A 20,005-nucleotide genomic window follows, 5' to 3' on the forward strand; every position below is an offset into this window, starting at 1 on the left:
CTATGCTCTGGTAGACAATTTATTTTGTATATGTTTGTTTCAGGTATGCTTTCTAAAATTAGCATCCTGAGCTGAAATGTGAAGTTACCATTATATTACTAATTTTGAATAACTAATTTCATTAAATGTTGCCATATATTGACTCTTCTGTATATGTGTGACCCAGAACTCTGCGATTAAAGTGTGTATAAATTAAAGTATGTTGTACATGTGCAAATGAACTCTAGAAATAATAACAAAAATTATTTTTCCTGTTTTTACAGCTTGCAGACCAGGATTCTATAAAGCATTTGCTGGGAACACAAAATGTTCTAAGTGCCCTCCACACAGTTTAACTTACATGGAAGCAACTTCTGTCTGTCAGTGTGAAAAAGGTTACTTCCGAGCTGAAAAAGACCCACCTTCCATGGCATGTACCAGTAAGTCTACACATTTTGCATTTGGAAATCCTGTTTTCAACCCTTTTGGTCCCTTTATTCTAAATTGTTTTTTAAAAAGATATACAAAATCCTGTAGCAACAGTGTTTTTTGTCTTTGATAGCAATGAAGAAGAAAGTTTCTCTTTCTTCTCAGCATAATTGCTTTTCATCTGCCTGCAAAGAAAGTGTTTATTCCTCAGAATTCACGTTGACCCATGACATGCAAATCCCAGTGCTGGTCTGAGACCCTGAAAATTTTTCCAAACCTTAGTCTGTCCTTAGGAGGTTAAAGCAGTTTAAGGCTACCCAAGAATTTATAAGCAAAACTTGTTCTTTGCTTCACCCTTATCCATTTTAAGGCACATCAGTTTAGGACCATCAAGTTTACCATGTGTGTTGGGGAGCGGTGGGGCTTTCAGACAGAACTTTTAAAGTCATTGTGCTATTGTTTTGCAGAAAAGTTCTAGTTTTCCTTGACATTTGTCTTTAAGGGAAGGTATTTTTTGGTTTGTCTACATTTCACCTCTCACATTCTCTCCAGTTTTGGGGTTGAAACCAATAGAATATTAAATTTAAATGTGAAGGTTATTTTAATGCATGCACTGAGAGTTTTAAATTATTTGTACTCTTTTATTATAAAGTATTGTGAAATATAGTTTACATTTAAAAAGTAAAATGAAGCCTATTAATGCATTGCTAAGCTATGCAAAAGTAAAATGTCACCTCTTAGCTATAAAAGTCTTGTTAAATACATAAATAAGATATTATAGTGAAAATTTGCCCTTCTGTTTGATGAATTGGTGCCAAACTATTGCTTATCTTATGCAATTCCATAAAGGCAAAAATAGATTGAGAATTATACAATGTTAAATATCCCTTAGAGACGATGGTGATGTCCCATTTCTTTTAACTGATGCAGTTTGTAGATTTATCTTCATTACTACAGACTTTAATATAAAATATTTGTATAGAACCCATTTAATAAAAATGTAACACATTCATTAGCAGATGTAAATTTTGCCTTCTGATTGTGAATACTGAGTGACCATTTTCTTCAGAAAATTGTAGCCTGGGAGATTACTACTTGGCATTTTTTCATTGGAATATATTTTAACTTAATAAATAGGAAGAGGAAAATTCAAAATATATTTTTCTTATCTAATTATGGAAATAGTTTTTAGTAGGAAAATCTTGCTGTTACTATACACAAAAAAACCTCCTTGCATGGTTACTGTATATTATTATATTGTGGACAGCATACTTCAACTTAGGTAAATGGTGGTATTTCATATGGGTACAGTACTGCTAGGCAAGTATTTCTCAAAAACTGGGTGGAACTTTGTAGGTGAGTGATAGAGGATAATTTTTCTTTTTATTCTTAGGAGGCCATAAATAGACAATTGACAAATTGAAGGAATACCCTTCAGTAAGGTAGCAGGGTAGACTTGCAGTTCTTTGGAGTCAGAGTCTGGTTAAAGAAATAAATATTGGATGCAACATGGTCTATGAAGCTGATAAACAAGTCAGTCATTGAATCATAGATGTGTACTTATCAGCTTTGTGTTTATGTTTTTAAGGGTTATTTCTTTTAAAGATATTTCCTTTTTTATCCTTGGTATATAAATTATGTTTATATGTTTTTCTTTTTTATCTTTTGTATGTTTTAATTTCATTTTAATCAGTAGATATCATTTGCCAGGGAACTGTAATTGTCTCATCTTTTGCCATCTTTATTAATGTCTTGTTCATGATGGATTTATTTTATTTCATTTCATTTCATTTCATTTCATTTCATTTCATTTCATTTCATTTCAATTCCAGTATAGTTAACATACAGTGTTACATTAGTTTTAGGGGTGCAATATAGTGATTCCACAATGTCATACATCACCCGGCGCTCATTGTGACAATGCTAGTCACAGCTATCCAAGCGGAAGCAGAGAAAGGTTTGATACTGGTTATTGTTGGGCAGAGTTTTAGAGAATGGCATAGAGGTTGGCCTCAAAAATTGAAAGAGAAGACCCTCCTAAAAGAGGTGAAAGCTTTAGTCAGATCTCCCTAGTCAAGCCCTAGGAGGCTCCCCTCTCAAGGCTTCTCTGTGTTACTTCCTTAAGGACTTACGTGTGATGTTATAACAAAGACCTAGCATAGTGTATTTAAGCTCACCATCTTTGAGTCAAATTATCTGTGCATGATTCTCGGTGTTGGTACATCATGACTATGTAACCTTGGGCAAATTCTCTTCACCTCAGTTATCTCATGCATAGTGATAATAACAGTACTGTTATTAATAACAGTATGTAACTCATTCTGTAGTTACAATGATTAAGTTAATAGCTGAAAAGTGCTAAGAACAATACCTAGCACATAGTAGGTGCTACGTACATGTTTGTTTAGCACAGAAAGCTGTTCTTTTACAGTTCATTTTGAAATAGGTTTTGATCAGCTAGTATTCAAACTATTACACAGTTTATGGTTGATACTACTATACTAGGCTCATGGATTCCATCATCTGCATTCCTACAAACTGAAAATATGTATATACTGAATTCTTGACCTTTTCACAAAATACATTAAGTCCTGTACCTCATTGCCTATCTAATAGGCAGGTTTTCTGAAATACAGTCTGACTAGGGTGAGAGACCCTAACAGTTATTACAATATATACAGAAAAGGTAAGGCGCATAAACTCCAAAGTATCATTACTCCTAAATATCATAAACTTAGATTGTTAGGGAAGAAAAATCAGAAAATGACAAGGCAGGAGGTCATTGAACAATCAGACTTAAGAGGACCAGGATAAGTTCACTGAGATCTAGAACATTTGAGGCCAAGAATCAAGCAATCGGCCTTTCCTATCTTTCATTAATCACAAACAATAGCCACATTTTAATAGATAACTTGCTTTCTTAACTGCTATATCATGTATCTATGAATTAGACAGTCTTTATCACCTTTGTTCCAATAGTGTATTATCTAAAGGGCAGAATTTGGGTTAGTTAAGCAGCCAGTGCCATCACTTTCTGGGATTTTTGTCAGTCTTAGCATTTGAAACTGCATTCAGAGAATTTTTTAGGGATTTAAAAGGAGGCATATTTTCCCTTATTATCAGAAGCATAGAGATTTTAAATGTATGAGTTTAAAATAAAGTGAAGGACTGAAATGTTGGAAATGATAAACCAGGACATTTGGCTAGTAAATGGCCTACTAGGGAAAGATTTTATATATAGGTATAGTATGTGATCATATAATTGATATGATTTTAAGGACCGTAAGAAGTCTTCCACTGCTCCTTAGTGCCATCATCAAAACTGTAACAGCAACCCTTAAAAATGTAATTTCACCATTAAGAGTTTTTATGATTTCTTTGCATTTTCAATGTAGAGATAGGTATCTTTTTATTTCATAATCTTGAGACACATCATATATAAGATTTATTCACATAAAAAGTTGTATTAAGATTTTATTCTTTTAGAGCAGTTTGAGATTCACAACAAAACTAAGAGAAAATGTAGAAATTTCCCATAAGCCTCCCTGGTCCCAGATATGCAAAGCATCCCCTATTATCAGCATCTTCTACCAAAATGGTACGTTTCTACAATTGATGAACCTACACTGACATATCCTAATCACGTAAAGTCTACAGTTTACATTAGAGTTCACTCTTGGTGTCATACATTCCATGGGTTTGGAAAAATGTGTAAGGGCATGTATCCATCATTGAAGTATCTTACAGACTATTTTCAATGCCCTAAAACACCTATGTGCCCCACCTATCCATACCTTCTACCCCCTAACTTCTGGATACCACTTATCTTTTTACTGTCTTCATACCTTTTGCCTTTTCCAGAATGTCATATAGTTGGAATCATACAGTATGGCTTCTTTCACTTAGTAATATGCATTTAAGATTCCTCCCTGTGTTCCATGGCCAGATAGCTCATTTCTTTTTAGTGCTGAATAATATTCCATTGTCTGGATGTGACATAGTTTACTTACTTATTTACTTCCTGCAGGACAACTTGATTGCTTCCCAGTTTTGACAGTTATGAATAAGCTGCTGTAAATGTGCATGTGGAGGTTTTTGGGTGGACATAAGTTTTCACTTTAGGGTAGATACTAAGGAGTGTGATTGCTGGGTTATATGGTAGGAGTATGTTTAATTTTGTTAAGAAACTACCAAACTACCATTTTGTATTCCTACCAATAAAGAATGAGAGTTCCTGATGCTCCACATCCTTGCCATCATTTGGTGATGTCAGTATTCTGGACTTTGACCATTTCTAATAGGTGTATAGTAGAATCTCATTGTTGTTTTAATTTGTATTTTTTCCCTGTTGACATGTAATGTGGAGTGCCTTTTCATATGCTTTTCGTCATCCATCTATCTTCTTTGAAGTGGTGTCCCCATAAACAAGTGGTTACAATGAAAAAAAAATGATGCCTTATATTCAAAGTTAATTCTTCCAATGGTGGTGGGCAGGAGAGTGACCTGACCCTCAACCTATTGGACATGGCTATTGTAGTTTCCTTCTTTGCCATTTAGTTTCCACTAACTCCTTCCTCACAACTTATATTTGAATTTTTATCATTAAAAGAATACTCCAAGTCTAAAATTTTTTCTCCGCAAAAAATATAATCTTGTTAAAGCAGGATTTATTGGCTATGGTTACTTCTCCATTTTTTATTTGCTTTTTACTCTACTGTATTAAGATTTTTGCTCTTCACTCTAGGAGAGCAATTAGATTTTTTCCCTACCACTTCACGTAAAATATGTAAGAAAAATTCACCAATTATCTTTGCCATTTTGTTTAAGTAATGTTTTTGTCCTGCTATTCATGGTATTTAACTCTGTTGTTTGAAACTCTCTGTTTCCTTTTATTCTAGGACCTGTTCACCCTTCCAATTTTCTCACCATTGTATTTGTCACCATTGATAGTTTCTCTTCTTTTCCTTACCTGTTAAATATTAATTTTCCTCATGTTCCTTTATTTTCTTTCCTATCTTTTCAATGTGCTCATTCTCATGACTTCAAATACTACCTTTAAATGGATGGTGCCTATATTTTTATTCATATCCTAGTCTTTTCTCCTAAGTCCAAAGTTGTCTAGCGAACTAATTGTGGGATTTGACAACCTATATGTCCTATAGAAACCTGCCCAAATGTCTGACCTTACATAATACCATATTCCCTTTGGTTATTGATCTCATGGTCCAAGATTCTGAGCTTGTTCTCATCCTTGGTGCCAGCAGTTTCTTTTACTTGAAATACTCTTCCTCAAAGTCTTCTTATGGCTGTTTTCTTTTTGCCATTCAGGCTTAAATACCAGCTCTTGGGACAAACACTTCCTGACCAACCATTCAAAATTGGAATTCCTCCCAGTACTCTTTTTAATGTCACTTTTTTTTAAGATGAAAAATTGTTTTTATTTATTTTTGAGAGACAGAGAGAGAGAGAGAGAGAGAGAGAGAGAGAGAGAGAGAGAGAGAGAAAGCATGTGGGAGGGACAGAAAGAGAGGGAGAAGGAGAATCCCAAGCAGATTCTGTACCATCAGCTCAGAGCTGAATGTGGGGCTTGAACTTATGAACCACGAGATCATGACCTGAGCCAAAATCAAGAGTCGGATGCTTAACCAACTGAGCCACCCAGGCTCCCCTGTGACTTTTTATTTTTTATGGATTATAACAGTCTTTGAAATTTCTGATTTATTTGTGCATTTCCTTCTTTGTTTATTGTTATTCTAGCCCCACTAGACTATAAGACCCATGTCTTATATTCTCCAGCACTAATAATAGTATGTAGGCACTAGGCACTAGGTTCTAAAATTTATTTAGAATTCATTTGTTTGTTGAAGGAATAGACTAATAATTTCAAGCTCAACCTGCAAAAGTTAGTTGACTGCTTTGTCTCTCAGCCTTCTCATCCACCCCAGCTTTATGTCCTTGTCCTGGGGAATCCTCATCTACCCATGCATCTAAACCAGAAAGCTTGGAATCATAATTCTTGCCCGGACTTTAACATGTCCTATCAAAGTTGTAGACACAAGTACTATCAGTTCTGCCTCTTAGCATTTCTTCAGTCCATTCCTTCCTGTTAGTTCCTGGCCCTATCCTTTTAGTTGAGGGCTTCAACTCACCCTTGGGCTAATTTAATAATATCCTGGCTAGTCCCCTTCCTTTAGTCTTATATACCTCCAAATATTCCAAACTATTAGAAACAAAAATAAACCTTGATTGTATTACCACTTCCTCCTATGGTCTTTCAAAGCCCAACCTCCATTTGCCAAATTGTAAGTCAATCCAAGGACATTCAAAATCCTGGCCTGTTTTTCTCCATCTCTATTTTTTTTTTAATGTTCATTTATTCTTGCAAGAGAGAGAGAGAGAGAGCACGTGAGCACAAGCGGGGGAGGGTCAGAGAGAGAGGGAGACACAGAATCTGAAGCAGGCTCCAGGCTCTGACTTGTCAGCACAGAGCCCAATGCAGGGTTCAAACTCACTAGCCGAGCCACGAGATCATGACCTGAGCTGAAGTCAGACGCTTAACAGACTGAGCCACCCAGTTGCTCCTCTCCCTCTCTAATTTTAACTATATTAGGATCTCTCAAACAGCCCTACTAACCAGTTATATCAGCAACATACTTGCAAGCTTAGGCCTTCTTGATTTTTAAAAACTCCTTATGTCGTTTTTGCTTGAACTACAAAATACATAAAAGAAATTGTGAATAAGAAATTTAAAATGAAATACCAAAATGTTTTCTCTGAATTTTTAATCTACTTCATAAACGCTTAACTTTATTTCCCAGGTGACTAATTAATGTATATTCTGTACTTTGAAGGATGAACTGTGGAGGACACTTCTTCATGTCAGATCTTGGTCAATTAGGGCTGCCTTTGAGAGCAGTTGAGAGCACAGGAGACGCAGCTGCCTGCCAAGAAATCTGTTATCAAAATAACTATCTAAGGCTTTTCCAGGCCAGAAGGGAGAAGTACTCACTGAGGTTAAAGACACAAAGGAAAATAAGGAAAATAAGAATTACCAAGAAAGTACTTGTCCAGCAGGAAAGGCAGAGAGCATGAAGGGGTCAAGAGAAATGAAGTGAGGGTCTAATACATGGTTGCATGAAAAGTTAGACAAAATATAATTACACTGTCATAGCATTTTTACTTTGCTGTTTCTCTGTGTTTAAATCAATAGGATTTTTTAAAAGCTTCCAAACAGATGCTGGAAGATTAACACATTCAGCAAACATTTGTGTTACCCACTTAGAAAGGTTCAAAACGTAAAATGTAAATCATATATATATATATATATATATATATATATATATATATATATATGGGTAATTCTAATGGACATCATTAAGGATTTCTCTGTTTTTTTCGTCTTCTAAATATGAATCAAGTATCTTAGGAGTAAACACAGTTTTTTCAAACTTCATTCTTAATATAAAGGCAAACTCCATGGTTTTGTGTCTTTGTATTTGACATACAGTGGTGAGGATTGACATGAACTTACAAAAGTTGAATTTACTTCTGCTATAAGGCTAATATTAATATTGTAAAATCGCTTCTTTATTGCTGGAATAATCTGCAATTTTAAAAAATAATTATCTCTCGGTGCGCCAGGGTGGCTCAGTTGGTTAAGCATCTGACTTCGGCTCAGGTCATGATCTCGCAGTTTGTGAGTTCCAGCCCCGCATCGGGTCTGTGCTGACAGCTCAGAGCCTGGAGCCTGCTTCAGATTCTGTGTGTGTGTGTGTATGTCTCTCTCTTTGCCCCTCCCCTGTTCACGCTCCCTCTCTCTTGAAAATAAATAAACATTAAAAAAATTTTTTTAAGTAATTATCTCTCATTCTTATTTTGAGAACAAGTAGTGTGTTGAGATGCAACAGGTGTTCTTCATTTGTGCTGCCCGACTCATGTCCCCTACTTCTGGGTGGGTACAGGATTTCGCACCCAGGGACCCCCACTGTGCTTGCTTTCTCTTTATTTTTCCCATATCTTTCAGTTTTCTTCTTCTCTCTTTCCTAAGCATGTTTTGCATGGAGAAAACAATTCTGGTTCCTTGCTTTTCCACCTCACAAGTGAAATACAAAAGTGCAACTAATTGTTCAGGTGGCTCATTGTAAGCACAATGTAGGAAGCACAATCTGCAGACACTAGAATGGGAGAAGTTGCAAAGGTGGATTTTCTTACTTCTAGAAGGCTATGTTATATTCTTGTCTTACTATAGAAAATAGCTCTAATTCACTCAATGTATTGCAATGGTATATTTTTAAAATTAAAATGATCCTTACATTATGGAATAAATACCTGTATGCAATGAATCCCGGTTTCCCCAGTACTGATCACTGATGTAGGATATCTTTTGAGCTTCATAGAGTTTCCTAAATGCAGATACTTTAATCTTTATTTCTATGGAGGTTCTTTTACCAAATCACCTGGGAGAGGTTCCTCTATAGAAAGAGATATTAAGTGGTCATTCTGCTGATGCTGGAGAATTGAGTTACCACTTGCTCTCAGGCCTCTAACAGTTGGAATCCAGAAAATATTTTACCATTCAGTATCATCTACTTGTACACAACAAACCAGTTACCAAGAAGCATCCATAATTGGAAAAGAAGCATTCATTATTATCTTCACAGTATTATGCATTTTGAGAAAGGTTATTAATTTGCTTTAATCTATTCATTTATTGTTTTATCTTCCCTCCCAAGTTATGACTGTACTTAGTCTTTTCATATTTCTCTTTTCTATTTCTAATGAGTGTTTAATTAAAAATAATTGACTCAAACACAGAAAAGGCTACATGTAGGTGTGCATAATTTTTTTATGGTATTAGGGAACTGGATGCTATTTTACTCAGAAGACACAAAGCCAGCCTTCTCATTATTTCATTTGTATTTTAGTGTGCTTTTATCATACATGTGGTTTTGCCATTTGACTCTTGACCTGTACAGCAATAATACATTTCTGTGATTCATACAATTAGTTATTCTATGGGTTTCCTTTTTTGTTTTTCTGAATTGATAAGGGTGGCCGATAACCATTTCTTGGAATTTTTCCCAGGTAAAATTATATCTGTGCTCTGTAGCATAGAAATTTGGGGCCACAAGTGTTTACTTTTCAAATTCTTAAGTGTTTTAAGGAATTTAAAAGTTCTTAACAAATTTAAAATTTGAGAAGTTGTAAGTTCCTTCCCAATGGATAGAGACATGGGTGACTGCCCTTTTTGTTTATGGGTCTTTGTTAGTTAATCTCAGTTACTGTAACATAGTCCTTTCCTTCCATTTCTTTATTTTCAAGTTATATGAGTCTATCCTTCACCAATAACACCAGGATCTTGGAAAGATCATAACCTCAAACTTCCTATTCTCCAATATTTGTCAAAATTTGCACTATTTGAAAAATAATTATTGGAGGATTGCATAATGCCATGCATTCTATTTGTCCCCTTAGTAAAAGCACATGCTGCCTTTGGATCAGGCTAGACCAGGATAAACTTGTGTATAGTAATACAAATATTTCAGTGCAATATGTACCCTTGTTAAGTGTTAGTCACATCTTCTATAAATGGTGATGAATAACTACCTTTTGGGTTTATTGTGAGATCAATGAAATCATGTGAAGTAAGAAGTACACATCTTAGAACAAAATGAGTGCTCAAGATGCTGGCTATATTTTAAAAATTCATACCTATAAAAGTATAAAAGTGCTCATTTCTGCCTCAGGACCAATAGGAAAATGCCACAAGTGGGTAACACCTAAATTGGAAACTGAAGGATGAGTAGGAATCTTCGACAGAACAAAGGACATAAAGGAACAGCATGTACAAAAGCATTGACATGCAGCAAAAGGGAGCAAGAGACGTGGTTATGAAGACACGTGGTGACAAGGTTGAGAGGTTTAGCTTTTATTCTGGAAGTGAGTGGTATTTGGCTGATAAGATTTTTGTCATTTGTTTCCTTTAATTGTGAGTTTTAGAAGTAATGGAGAATCTAAAAAGAATTATCTAAGTCACCATTCACAGTACTATGGAAATGTTAATGGATAGCAAGTCTTTTTTTCTCTCTTTTTGGTAAGTTTATTTATTTTGAGAGAGAGAGAGAGAGAGAGAGAGAGAGAGAGAGAAAGAGAATGTGCATGGGAGAGGGGCAGAGAGAGGAGAGAGAGAGAGAATCCTAAGCAGACTCCACACTCAGCACAGAGCCTGATGCAGGGCTTGATCCCATGACTGTGAGATCATGACCTGAACCGAAATCAAGAGTCAACTGTTCAGCCAACTGACCTACCCAGGTGCCTCAATGGATAGCAAGTGTTAATTTTGAACGTTGATTTTGTTACTGAAGTAGGTGCAAACATATTGAAGAAAATGAAAATACGTGAAATACAAAGAATTTGAAGTGTACTCGCTGCTGTATTTTGAGCAATATTTATCTTTGAATTCTGTGTCTCCCTCTCTCTTCTCCTCCCCTGCTCATGCTCTCTCTCTCTCCTTCAAAAATAAATAAAAACATTTAAAAAATGCTATAAGATAACATTATTCAAGAACCTGCCATCAGAATGCAATAGATTTCTAATTTGTATGTTTTGAAAATTTGTATTTGGCAATACTCTCTAAGCAAAGCACTATAAGATACTTTTAATATCACATGTGTTTTTTACCTATAGGATGAATACATGTAGTAGAGTTAAAAAAATCTAAATATAAAAAGACCTAGGGATCATCCTACCATTAGTACACTGTATGACCTTGACATAATTATAGTACTTTCCTGGGCCTCATTGCTTTATCTGACTAAATTGATTTATCTTCCCTCCAATGAGGTTGAAGCTCCATGTTTGTGATTACTTACCATTTATTTCCAAATATACAAACATTTTGTGAACAAAACTTAGAGCACAAAGTGGCTTAGAGTAGGAAAAGACAGAATTCTGTTTACAGATACACTTATTAAATATATTTTTCAAAGATCATATAGGAAGGACATTAGATTAATAATATGGCTATAGATAAAAGTTAAAGTTAAGAGCAATAATTGAAAGAGTAAGATGGCTTTTAGAGTTTTAAATTATGTCCATATGCAAATCTGGCAACCTATATTGTAGTACATTATTAAAATACAGAAATGTACTTTTTCATATGAACTATTCCTATGTGTTTATCTTTCTTTAGTATATTTTACAGTTTACTCATTTGCAAAATTATTTACCTAGACATCTCTAGATGGTTCAATATATTTTTTAAATGTTCTTTTTGGCATAGATTAACATAGAACAATTTTTCTCTCCTTTGTAAACTCATAGATATAAAGAAATTGCCATTTATTAGGTGACTGTACTATTATATGCATTTTTTTGATGTTTATGTTACAGAGAGAGAGAGAGAGAGAGAGAGAGAGAGAACAGGTGAGGGGCAGAGAGAGAAGGAGACATAGAATCCCAAGCAGGCTCCAAAATCTGAGCTGTCAGCACAGAGCCTAATGAGGGGCTCAAACTCATGGACCACAAGATCATGACCTGAACTGAAGTCAGATGCTCAACCGACTGAGCCACCTAGGTGCTGCCCCTATTTTACTTTTTATTCAAATTCTAGTTAGTTAACATACAGTGTAATATTAGTTTCAATAGTAGAATTTTGTACACGTACAATACCCAGTGCTCATCACAGCAAGTGCCCTCCTTAATATCCATTTAACCCATCCTGCCACCCCACCCCCCAGAAACCCTCAGCTTATTCTCTATAGTTAAGAGTCTGGTTTATGATTTTTCTGTCTCTTTTTTTTTCCCCCAGTCATCTGTTTTGTTTCCTAAATTCCACACATGAGTGAAATCATATATTTGTCTTTCTCTGACTGACTTATTTCACTTAGCATGATATGCTCTAGCTCCATCCTAATCATTGCAAATTGCAAGGTTTTATTCTTTTTGATGGCTGAGTAATATTTCATTGTGTATGTGTGAGTATATATATGTGATATATATATTTACTATATCTATATCTATCTCTATCTATGTGTGTATATATGTGTGTGTGTGTGTGTATATATATATATATATATATATGTAGATATATATGTGTATATATGTGTATATATATGTGTGTATATATATATATGTATATATATACATACATATATATATCTTCATGCATTCAACAGTCAGTGGACATTTGGGCTCTTTCCAGAATTTGGCTAGTGTTGATACTCCTGCTATAAACATTGGGGGGTGCATGTGTCCCTTTGAATCAGTATTTTTGTATCCTTTGGATAAATACCTAGTAGTGCCGTTTCTGGTTTGTAGGGTAGTTCTATTTTTAACTTTTTGAGGAACCTCCGTATTAAATTATAGAGTGGCTGCACCAGTTTGCATTCCCACCAATATAATGTAAGAGGGTTGGTTCCTATTTTCCACATCCTTGCCAACACTTACTTCCTGTGTTAATTTTAGCCATTCTAACAGGTGTGAGGTGACATTTCATTGTAGTTTTGATTTGTATTTCCCTGATGATGAGTGATATTGAGCATCTTCTCATGTATCTGTTAGCCATTGAACGTCTTCTTTGGAAAAGTGTCTATTCATGTCTTCTTCCCATTTCTTCACTGGATTATTTGTTTTTTGGGTGTTGAGTTTGATGAATTCTTTATAGATTTTGGATAGTAACCCTTTATCATATATGTCATTTGAAAATATCTTCCCCCATTCCATAGGTTGCTTCTTAGTTTTGTTGATTGTTTCCTTCACTGTGTAGGAGCTTTTATCTTGATGGAGTCCCAATAGTCCCGTTTGCTTTTGTTTCCCTTGCCTCTGGAGACATATACTACTATATTCATGATAGTCATAAAATTAACAAACACATTTAAATTATTGCCAAGGAGTAACTTAACTCATAAAATATAGTTTAGTAAACAATAGCCTTCCATAACTTGATACTCTCAGTTATTTGGATCAAATTTTCATTGTTCTTAAGGTTAGAAAATGCATCTGCAAACACAACTAGCTATATCGTAGATGACTAATTAGTCTTGAGTCAATTTGAAAAAGATCCATGTTTATCTGTGAGTTACTGTATTTCTACAATTATAATCATGGTGTCTAAATCTATAGCAATTGATGTAGTAACTGAAATATGATCCTTAAGTTTGCTGTCCTTCAGTGTCAGCCTTTAAGAGTGTTCTGCAGAATGCTAGTATTCCTGTAGATGCTTCTTGGAAAATAAGGTTCTATGAATAAATGTTTAGAAATGTTGGATTCAACAAAGCAAAGCAAATTGTATTATTTTTCGTTTCAGTATCAGTCTACCAGAGGAGTCTTAATTTGAGAACTAAGCTCATTTTTTTGTGTGACATCTCATGGGGCTAGAAATATTGAAAGGATATATTTTGGGAAATACAGTTCTATTTTTAAATTTTTTTTACATAAAATGAAATAAAACAAAAATCATAGCCCACCTGACCTTTGCTATTGAGAGGAAGATGGGGGCTGTAGACTCAGATGCTTTTCTGGGAATAGACCGTACTGCCACCAGGCTGTTTCATAAGTTGCTATTAAAATAACATTCCTTTATTCTTTAAATGTATCACAGGGGAACGCAAACTGAAGCAAAAGATTAAAAGTATACTTGCTAGATACACTAGTAGAAGTAAAGTTGTAGTTTTATTGTAAGGTTTAATATACGATGGACTTGAAAAACAGCTAGTTGCAAATCAGAATAATTGTCCTTCTCTTATGAAGTCAGTCTGGAGGGTGAAGTCTCTTCTTCTATGTGAATTACTTGTTTCCTTTAAAGAAAAAAAAATCAACATAAGGAAATCCCTGAGAGTTTTCTATACAGATGTCTCCTAAAGGGTTATTGCACCAGGTTTTTTTTTTCCAATGTCACATAATCTTTGTATAATTTATAAATGATAACAAAGCAATCAGGCCACATTCATAAAAGCCCAGTGACAGATAATTTGCTTGAATCTGAGGATTAGAATTAATTGTCTCTCTTTGTTCCAAGTTTTAAATCTTAGTAAATGATTCACTGCATGTCATTACAGCTTAATATTTGCATGAAATCACAGTTTAGCTGGCATAATTTAACAGCAATTAAAAAGCTATTTAATCGTCATGCAAATTGGTATGAGGGCCCTTGAGTAAGAAGGGTGTCTGCCTTTTTTTAAAAGTATCTCCAGGCGGACAGTTATATACTTGCAGACACCCATAACATAATTGATAACATTCTTCCTATTCATGAAAATATAAGTGAATAATAATTCATGTTTTCCATTATAAATAAGAGAAAAGAGCAACAATATGAATATGTCATTCTGTAGGAAGACCTTTTTATGATAATGATAATGAATCTTTATCTCCCAGGCCTAAGTCTAGGTTGGAGGCAAAAAGCAACATGTGTCCCTTTGCTGTAGTTTGTAATGCCTTCCATATTTTACTTTCTGAAGGCAGACGTTTCTGCAACTTTCTGGAACATGAAATGGCATAAAGCAAAGTATGCAGAAACCTTTTAGAAAAGCTAACCACCCCATTTCTAGGTCAGACTTTAGGTGATATACAAACAGATGGCTGAGGCCCCTACCCATCAGGTTGCTTTAATCAGGATCCAACAAAAAGAAAAAGGAAAATATAAAATAACAATTCTTAATATCTCAAACCCAATACATAGTCATGCACATTTATGAGTAATGTTATGCTACTGTAACACTGTATGACAGATCTTACTAATAAGTTCCCTATGCTTATTAAGACTATTCCCTACACTGCAACCAGAATGTTTTCTTTAAAACACATTACCTCCATATGTTAAATCTGTAAGTCTGTTTCTGTTGTACATAGAAAAATGTCCAGACTCATTCTAATGACCCTAGAAGTTTTGTGTTATCCAACCCTTTCTTCTTCCCCTAAACTCACTTCTTGGGTCTCCTGGGTGTCTCAGTCAGTTAAGCATCTGATTTTGGCTCAGACCATGATCTTATGGTTCATGAGTTCAAGCCCCGTATCAGGCTGTCTGCTGTCAGCACAGAGCCTGCTTTGGATCCTCTATCCCTTCTCCCTCTGCCCCTCCCCCACTGGTTCTCTCTCCCTCTTAAAAACATACATACACACAAAAACAAACAAAAAGCAAAACCAAAAGTAAACTTAAAAAAAAAACCCTCACTTCTTGCTTTTTCCTTTTGCATTCTAGCCACAGGGATTATCTTCCAGTTCCATGACTATTTTAAGATCTTTCTTGACTAAAGAACCTTCTACCCTTAGTATTCTCACTCCTCTGACATCTTCCTCACTTAGTCCGTGAGGCTTTCTCAGAATGTTTCTCCAGATTAGTTCTCGTGATAATGTGTATTTCAGCTCCTTTCCTTTTGATTTTGCAATTGCACTTATTATAATTTGAATTTTATTATTGTTTATGTGTGTGTTTATCTGCCATTCACCTAAAATGTGAATAACAAAATCGGAATTATGTCTATTACATTCACACTGTAAGTCCAAGATCTAGCAGAGTGTCTGGGACACATAGTAGTCACTTGAAAATATTTACTTAATGAGTAATGACTGTATCTTGAAATCCAAAAGGAGCCTATCCCAAAACTTTAATCTCTTCCTGTGGAAAGAATGCTGTAGATAATTCCCTCCCATCATCTAAGCAAATTTTCTAGATAGCATAAATTTGAGGAATAGTTTTAGATTTCCTTTAAGCTAATTTTTTTCTAAAGAATGGCAAGAATGTTATTTCTTTTTTTTTTAATTTTTTTTCAACGTTTATTTATTTTTCGGACAGAGAGAGACAGAGCATGAACGGGGGAGGGGCAGAGAGAGAGAGGGAGACACAGAATCGGAAACAGGCTCCAGGCTCTGAGCCATCAGCCCAGAGCCCGACGCGGGGCTCGAACTCACGGACCGCGAGATCGTGGCCTGGCTGAAGTCGGACGCTTAACCAACTGCGCCACCCAGGCGCCCCAAGAATGTTATTTCATTAGTTACTTATTCAATGAATTATTTTTAAAGTATTTATAAAAGGCATAGTCTCTTAGATAAACGATTCTGTATTATTTCACATATAGTGTGGTGCCTGACACTGAACAGACCATTGGTTAATGTTTGTACAATGAATAATACCAAACTGAGGTTTGAAGTACTCACATAAGTGTAAAAGTTTATTGACATAATTTTAAGAAAAGACTGGAGTAGTTAAAGGATATGAAGTACTCTATGCAGTGTGATCCATGGAAAAATAGGGAGAAAAGAGTCTAATCACCATATCTTATGTATACCCTCCTTTATCCCATCCATATAATACTTTTATTCCATGAAATTGGCAAGGCCTTAGTAAAAGCCTTTCTGCTGCTTCCAACTTCTCTTTCTCTTCCTCTTCTTCCAAACTCTGTCTACCTAAAACCTATAATTTTTTTCTCAACCTACAAGAAATAGACCCTTAGGGATTGTCAAAGGTGATAAGTGGGAGTTTTATCTATATACTGAGTATAGTATGAAGACTGAAAGACTGAAGACAGTATGTTTTGTATATGTATGTTATTATTTTTCAAACTTTGAAAATGGTGATATAATTATTAAGACATAATTAAAATCATCACATAATTTAAATAATGTTTGCTTATTATATATTTCAGTAAACAAATTTTCAAAGTATAATTACCATATATTTTGGAGATCTTTGGCTTTGATATTAAATACTCATATTCATATATCAAAAAGTTAAGATATAGACCATCTTCACCCCTAAGATTCCTTTCTTACTAGACTTAATCAGATGTTTTTCACCATATTTCTTTATGGTTCCCATTAGAAGAAAGAGTTCAAACTAATATAAAAGACAAATGTTTATTGATTAATTTTCAAGGTAGCACCCTCTCATTCATTGTCCTACACATGTACATTTGTTTTTTAATTGCTTTTCTCTAGGGCCACCTTCAGCTCCTAGGAATGTGGCTTTTAACATCAATGAAACAGCCCTTATTTTGGAATGGAGCCCACCAAGTGACACAGGAGGGAGAAAAGATCTCACATACAGTGTAATCTGTAAGAAATGTGGCTTAGATACCAGCCAGTGTGAGGACTGTGGTGGAGGACTCCGCTTCATCCCAAGACATTCTGGCCTCATCAACAATTCCGTGATAGTACTTGACTTTGTGTCTCACGTGAATTACACCTTTGAAATAGAAGCCATGAATGGAGTTTCTGAGTTGAGTTTTTCTCCCAAGCCATTCACAGCTATTACAGTGACCACGGATCAAGATGGTAAGTTCCACTGCTGTTCTCTCTAAACAAACCCATAATTCCTTTTCGATGCATAATATCCCTGGTGGAATTATATTCACTGAGGTGCGGTTGTATACTCTATATGCCAAAGAAGTGATTTTCTGGTTGTTGTTCTTACTGCTTCCTAAGGTCCAGAAAGATATTTTTTTATTAGTAAGGTTATTTAGTAACTTATTAGTAAGGTTAATTAGATATAAGGCTTCTCTCTAATGTTTATGCATTGCTTTTGATATAATCCTATACAAATACATCTTAATGAGCAAGTCCATATTAACTTACCAACAAACATCAGATAAAAAAAAATGTTGCTAAGTGAATTGAAATTTAGTTATTCCACTTATGGTGCTATTTCTTTTCCATATCAAATAAAGCAAATAGTAAGAATTAATATTAATTATAATGCATATCTATGTTGTAAAAACATCACAGCTAACATGTTTAATTATTATCCACTCTGAAAAGAGCACAAAAAATATCCAGAAATGAATCCAAATGCTGTTTTTAGGTACCATTTGTAAAAAAGTAGTTACATTGTCTTTTTTTAAAAATCCAATTGCTTTCAGTTAAATGCCCCCATCATAACACTATAGATTTTTACTGCAACATGGTTAGGCAGTAATACCCCTATGATTTTTATAAGTGTGTATTTTCTTTAACTCCCTCATAAACATGATTTATTGCAGTACATGACAGAGTAAAAGCATCAGAGATTTTAAAAACTCCCTTTGAAAAGCATTCATAAATTATGTGGACACACAAAGAATTGTCTCATAGCAGAAAGTATTGTTATATATGAGCATATATATATGAGACAATTTGTAAAGAAAGATAAAACTATTCTTACACATTGTATTTGTTGGCTGGCTCTGCTTTAACAAATGCCATAGACTATGTGGCTTAAACAACAGAAATTTATTTTCTTATAGTTCTAGAGTTTAGAAGTCCAAGAATAAGGTGTCAGCAAGGTTGATTTCATTCTGAAGCCTGTCTTCATTTTACCTTCATTACTACTTTGAAGGCACTGTCTCCAAATACAGTTACGTTCTGAGGTACTGAGGTTAGAATTTCAACATATGAATTTTGGACATGGGGGTACATTAAAGGCAGCAGATGGTGATATTTAAAATAGAAGTATATTGAAAGTGTTGAAATACTACTCAGCAACAAAAAGGAACAAATTATTGATACACATAGCTTAGATGAACTTTAAGCCAATCTCAAAAGGATGCATACTGTGTGATTCACTTATATAACATTCTTCAAATAACGTAATTATAGACATGAGGAATAGATAAGTGGTAGCCAGAACTGGGATTTGGGAGAGAGGGATATGGCTATCAAGAGCAGGAGAGAGCTTTGATGATAATACAGTTACATATCTTTTGTGGTGGTAGTTACATTAAGCTACATATATGATAAGTTCATAGAGCTACATACACACAACATGCCCAGTGGATTTTACCAATGTCATTTTTCTGCGTTTGAATTTGTACCATAGTTATGCAAATAGTTAATACTGAGGAGGCCGAGTAAAGGTTGTATGAGACTTCACTATACATATTTTTATGAAACTATAATTATTGTAAAACAAAAAGTTAAAAAAACATTGCTAAACCTGTGAAATGCACAGAAAGAAAACTTTAACATTTTACTAAGAACATTGTAGATGAATGTGACTTTTGTTTAAAGTATTACACATAAATTCCCATTGTCAATAATCTTCAGAAATGCATCTAATAAACAAAGCAAAGCCAAATAGTGCCATAGAATCATCATCTTTGTATTTACCATGCAACTTTCCCCTTCATTTAGCAAATAGTTACACACCATAGAATTTGCTTTATGGCTATTAAAATGGAATTCCTATTTCCTCTTTTTTTCCCCTTCTTTCCCATAGTATCAACAAAATCTTGTCAAAGTATCTTCAGGATAAAACAGATTAGGGTCTTCTGTTCCTCTCAGCATTAGCAGATTACTTCTAAGGCCTTTTGGCTGTAGCTGGGTCAAAAAATACAACTCAGAACAATCATTCTTAACTATAGGGTATATATAATTAGGTTGAGGGATAAGGACAGTGTATCACTTTAAATAAAATATATATGTAACTGTGTTTACATATTTTCATACATATTATATTCAGCAGCCTTTCATTCTAGAGTTAGAAGAGTTACTTAGTCTACTCTTCCACTTAGCAGAAAGACAGAATATAATTGTTTCTCACTTTTAAAATGATAGAATTCATTAAAACTATATTGCTGTGAGGACAGAAGGTTAATTAGGCACAAAACAAAATATAGTATCCATA

At 34.6% G+C, this 20,005-nt stretch overlaps 1 protein-coding gene across 5 annotated transcripts in view; it reads left to right on the forward strand.

Moving 5' to 3' along the window:
• The window catches only part of EPHA6 (EPH receptor A6), an 854,316-nt gene that overhangs the window by 365,404 nt on the left and 468,907 nt on the right, over positions 1 to 20,005 (forward strand). For all 5 annotated transcript variants that reach the window (XM_019839578.3, XM_019839585.3, XM_023238878.2 and 2 more), the window contains 2 exons: positions 264 to 419; positions 17,344 to 17,679. In XM_019839578.3, coding sequence (XP_019695137.1) covers positions 264 to 419; positions 17,344 to 17,679 — 492 coding nt within the window. The remainder of the gene's footprint in view (positions 1 to 263; positions 420 to 17,343; positions 17,680 to 20,005) is intronic.

The sequence above is a fragment of the Felis catus genome, chromosome C2, assembly GCF_018350175.1.
Source record: "Felis catus isolate Fca126 chromosome C2, F.catus_Fca126_mat1.0, whole genome shotgun sequence".
Lineage (NCBI taxonomy): Eukaryota > Metazoa > Chordata > Mammalia > Carnivora > Felidae > Felis > Felis catus.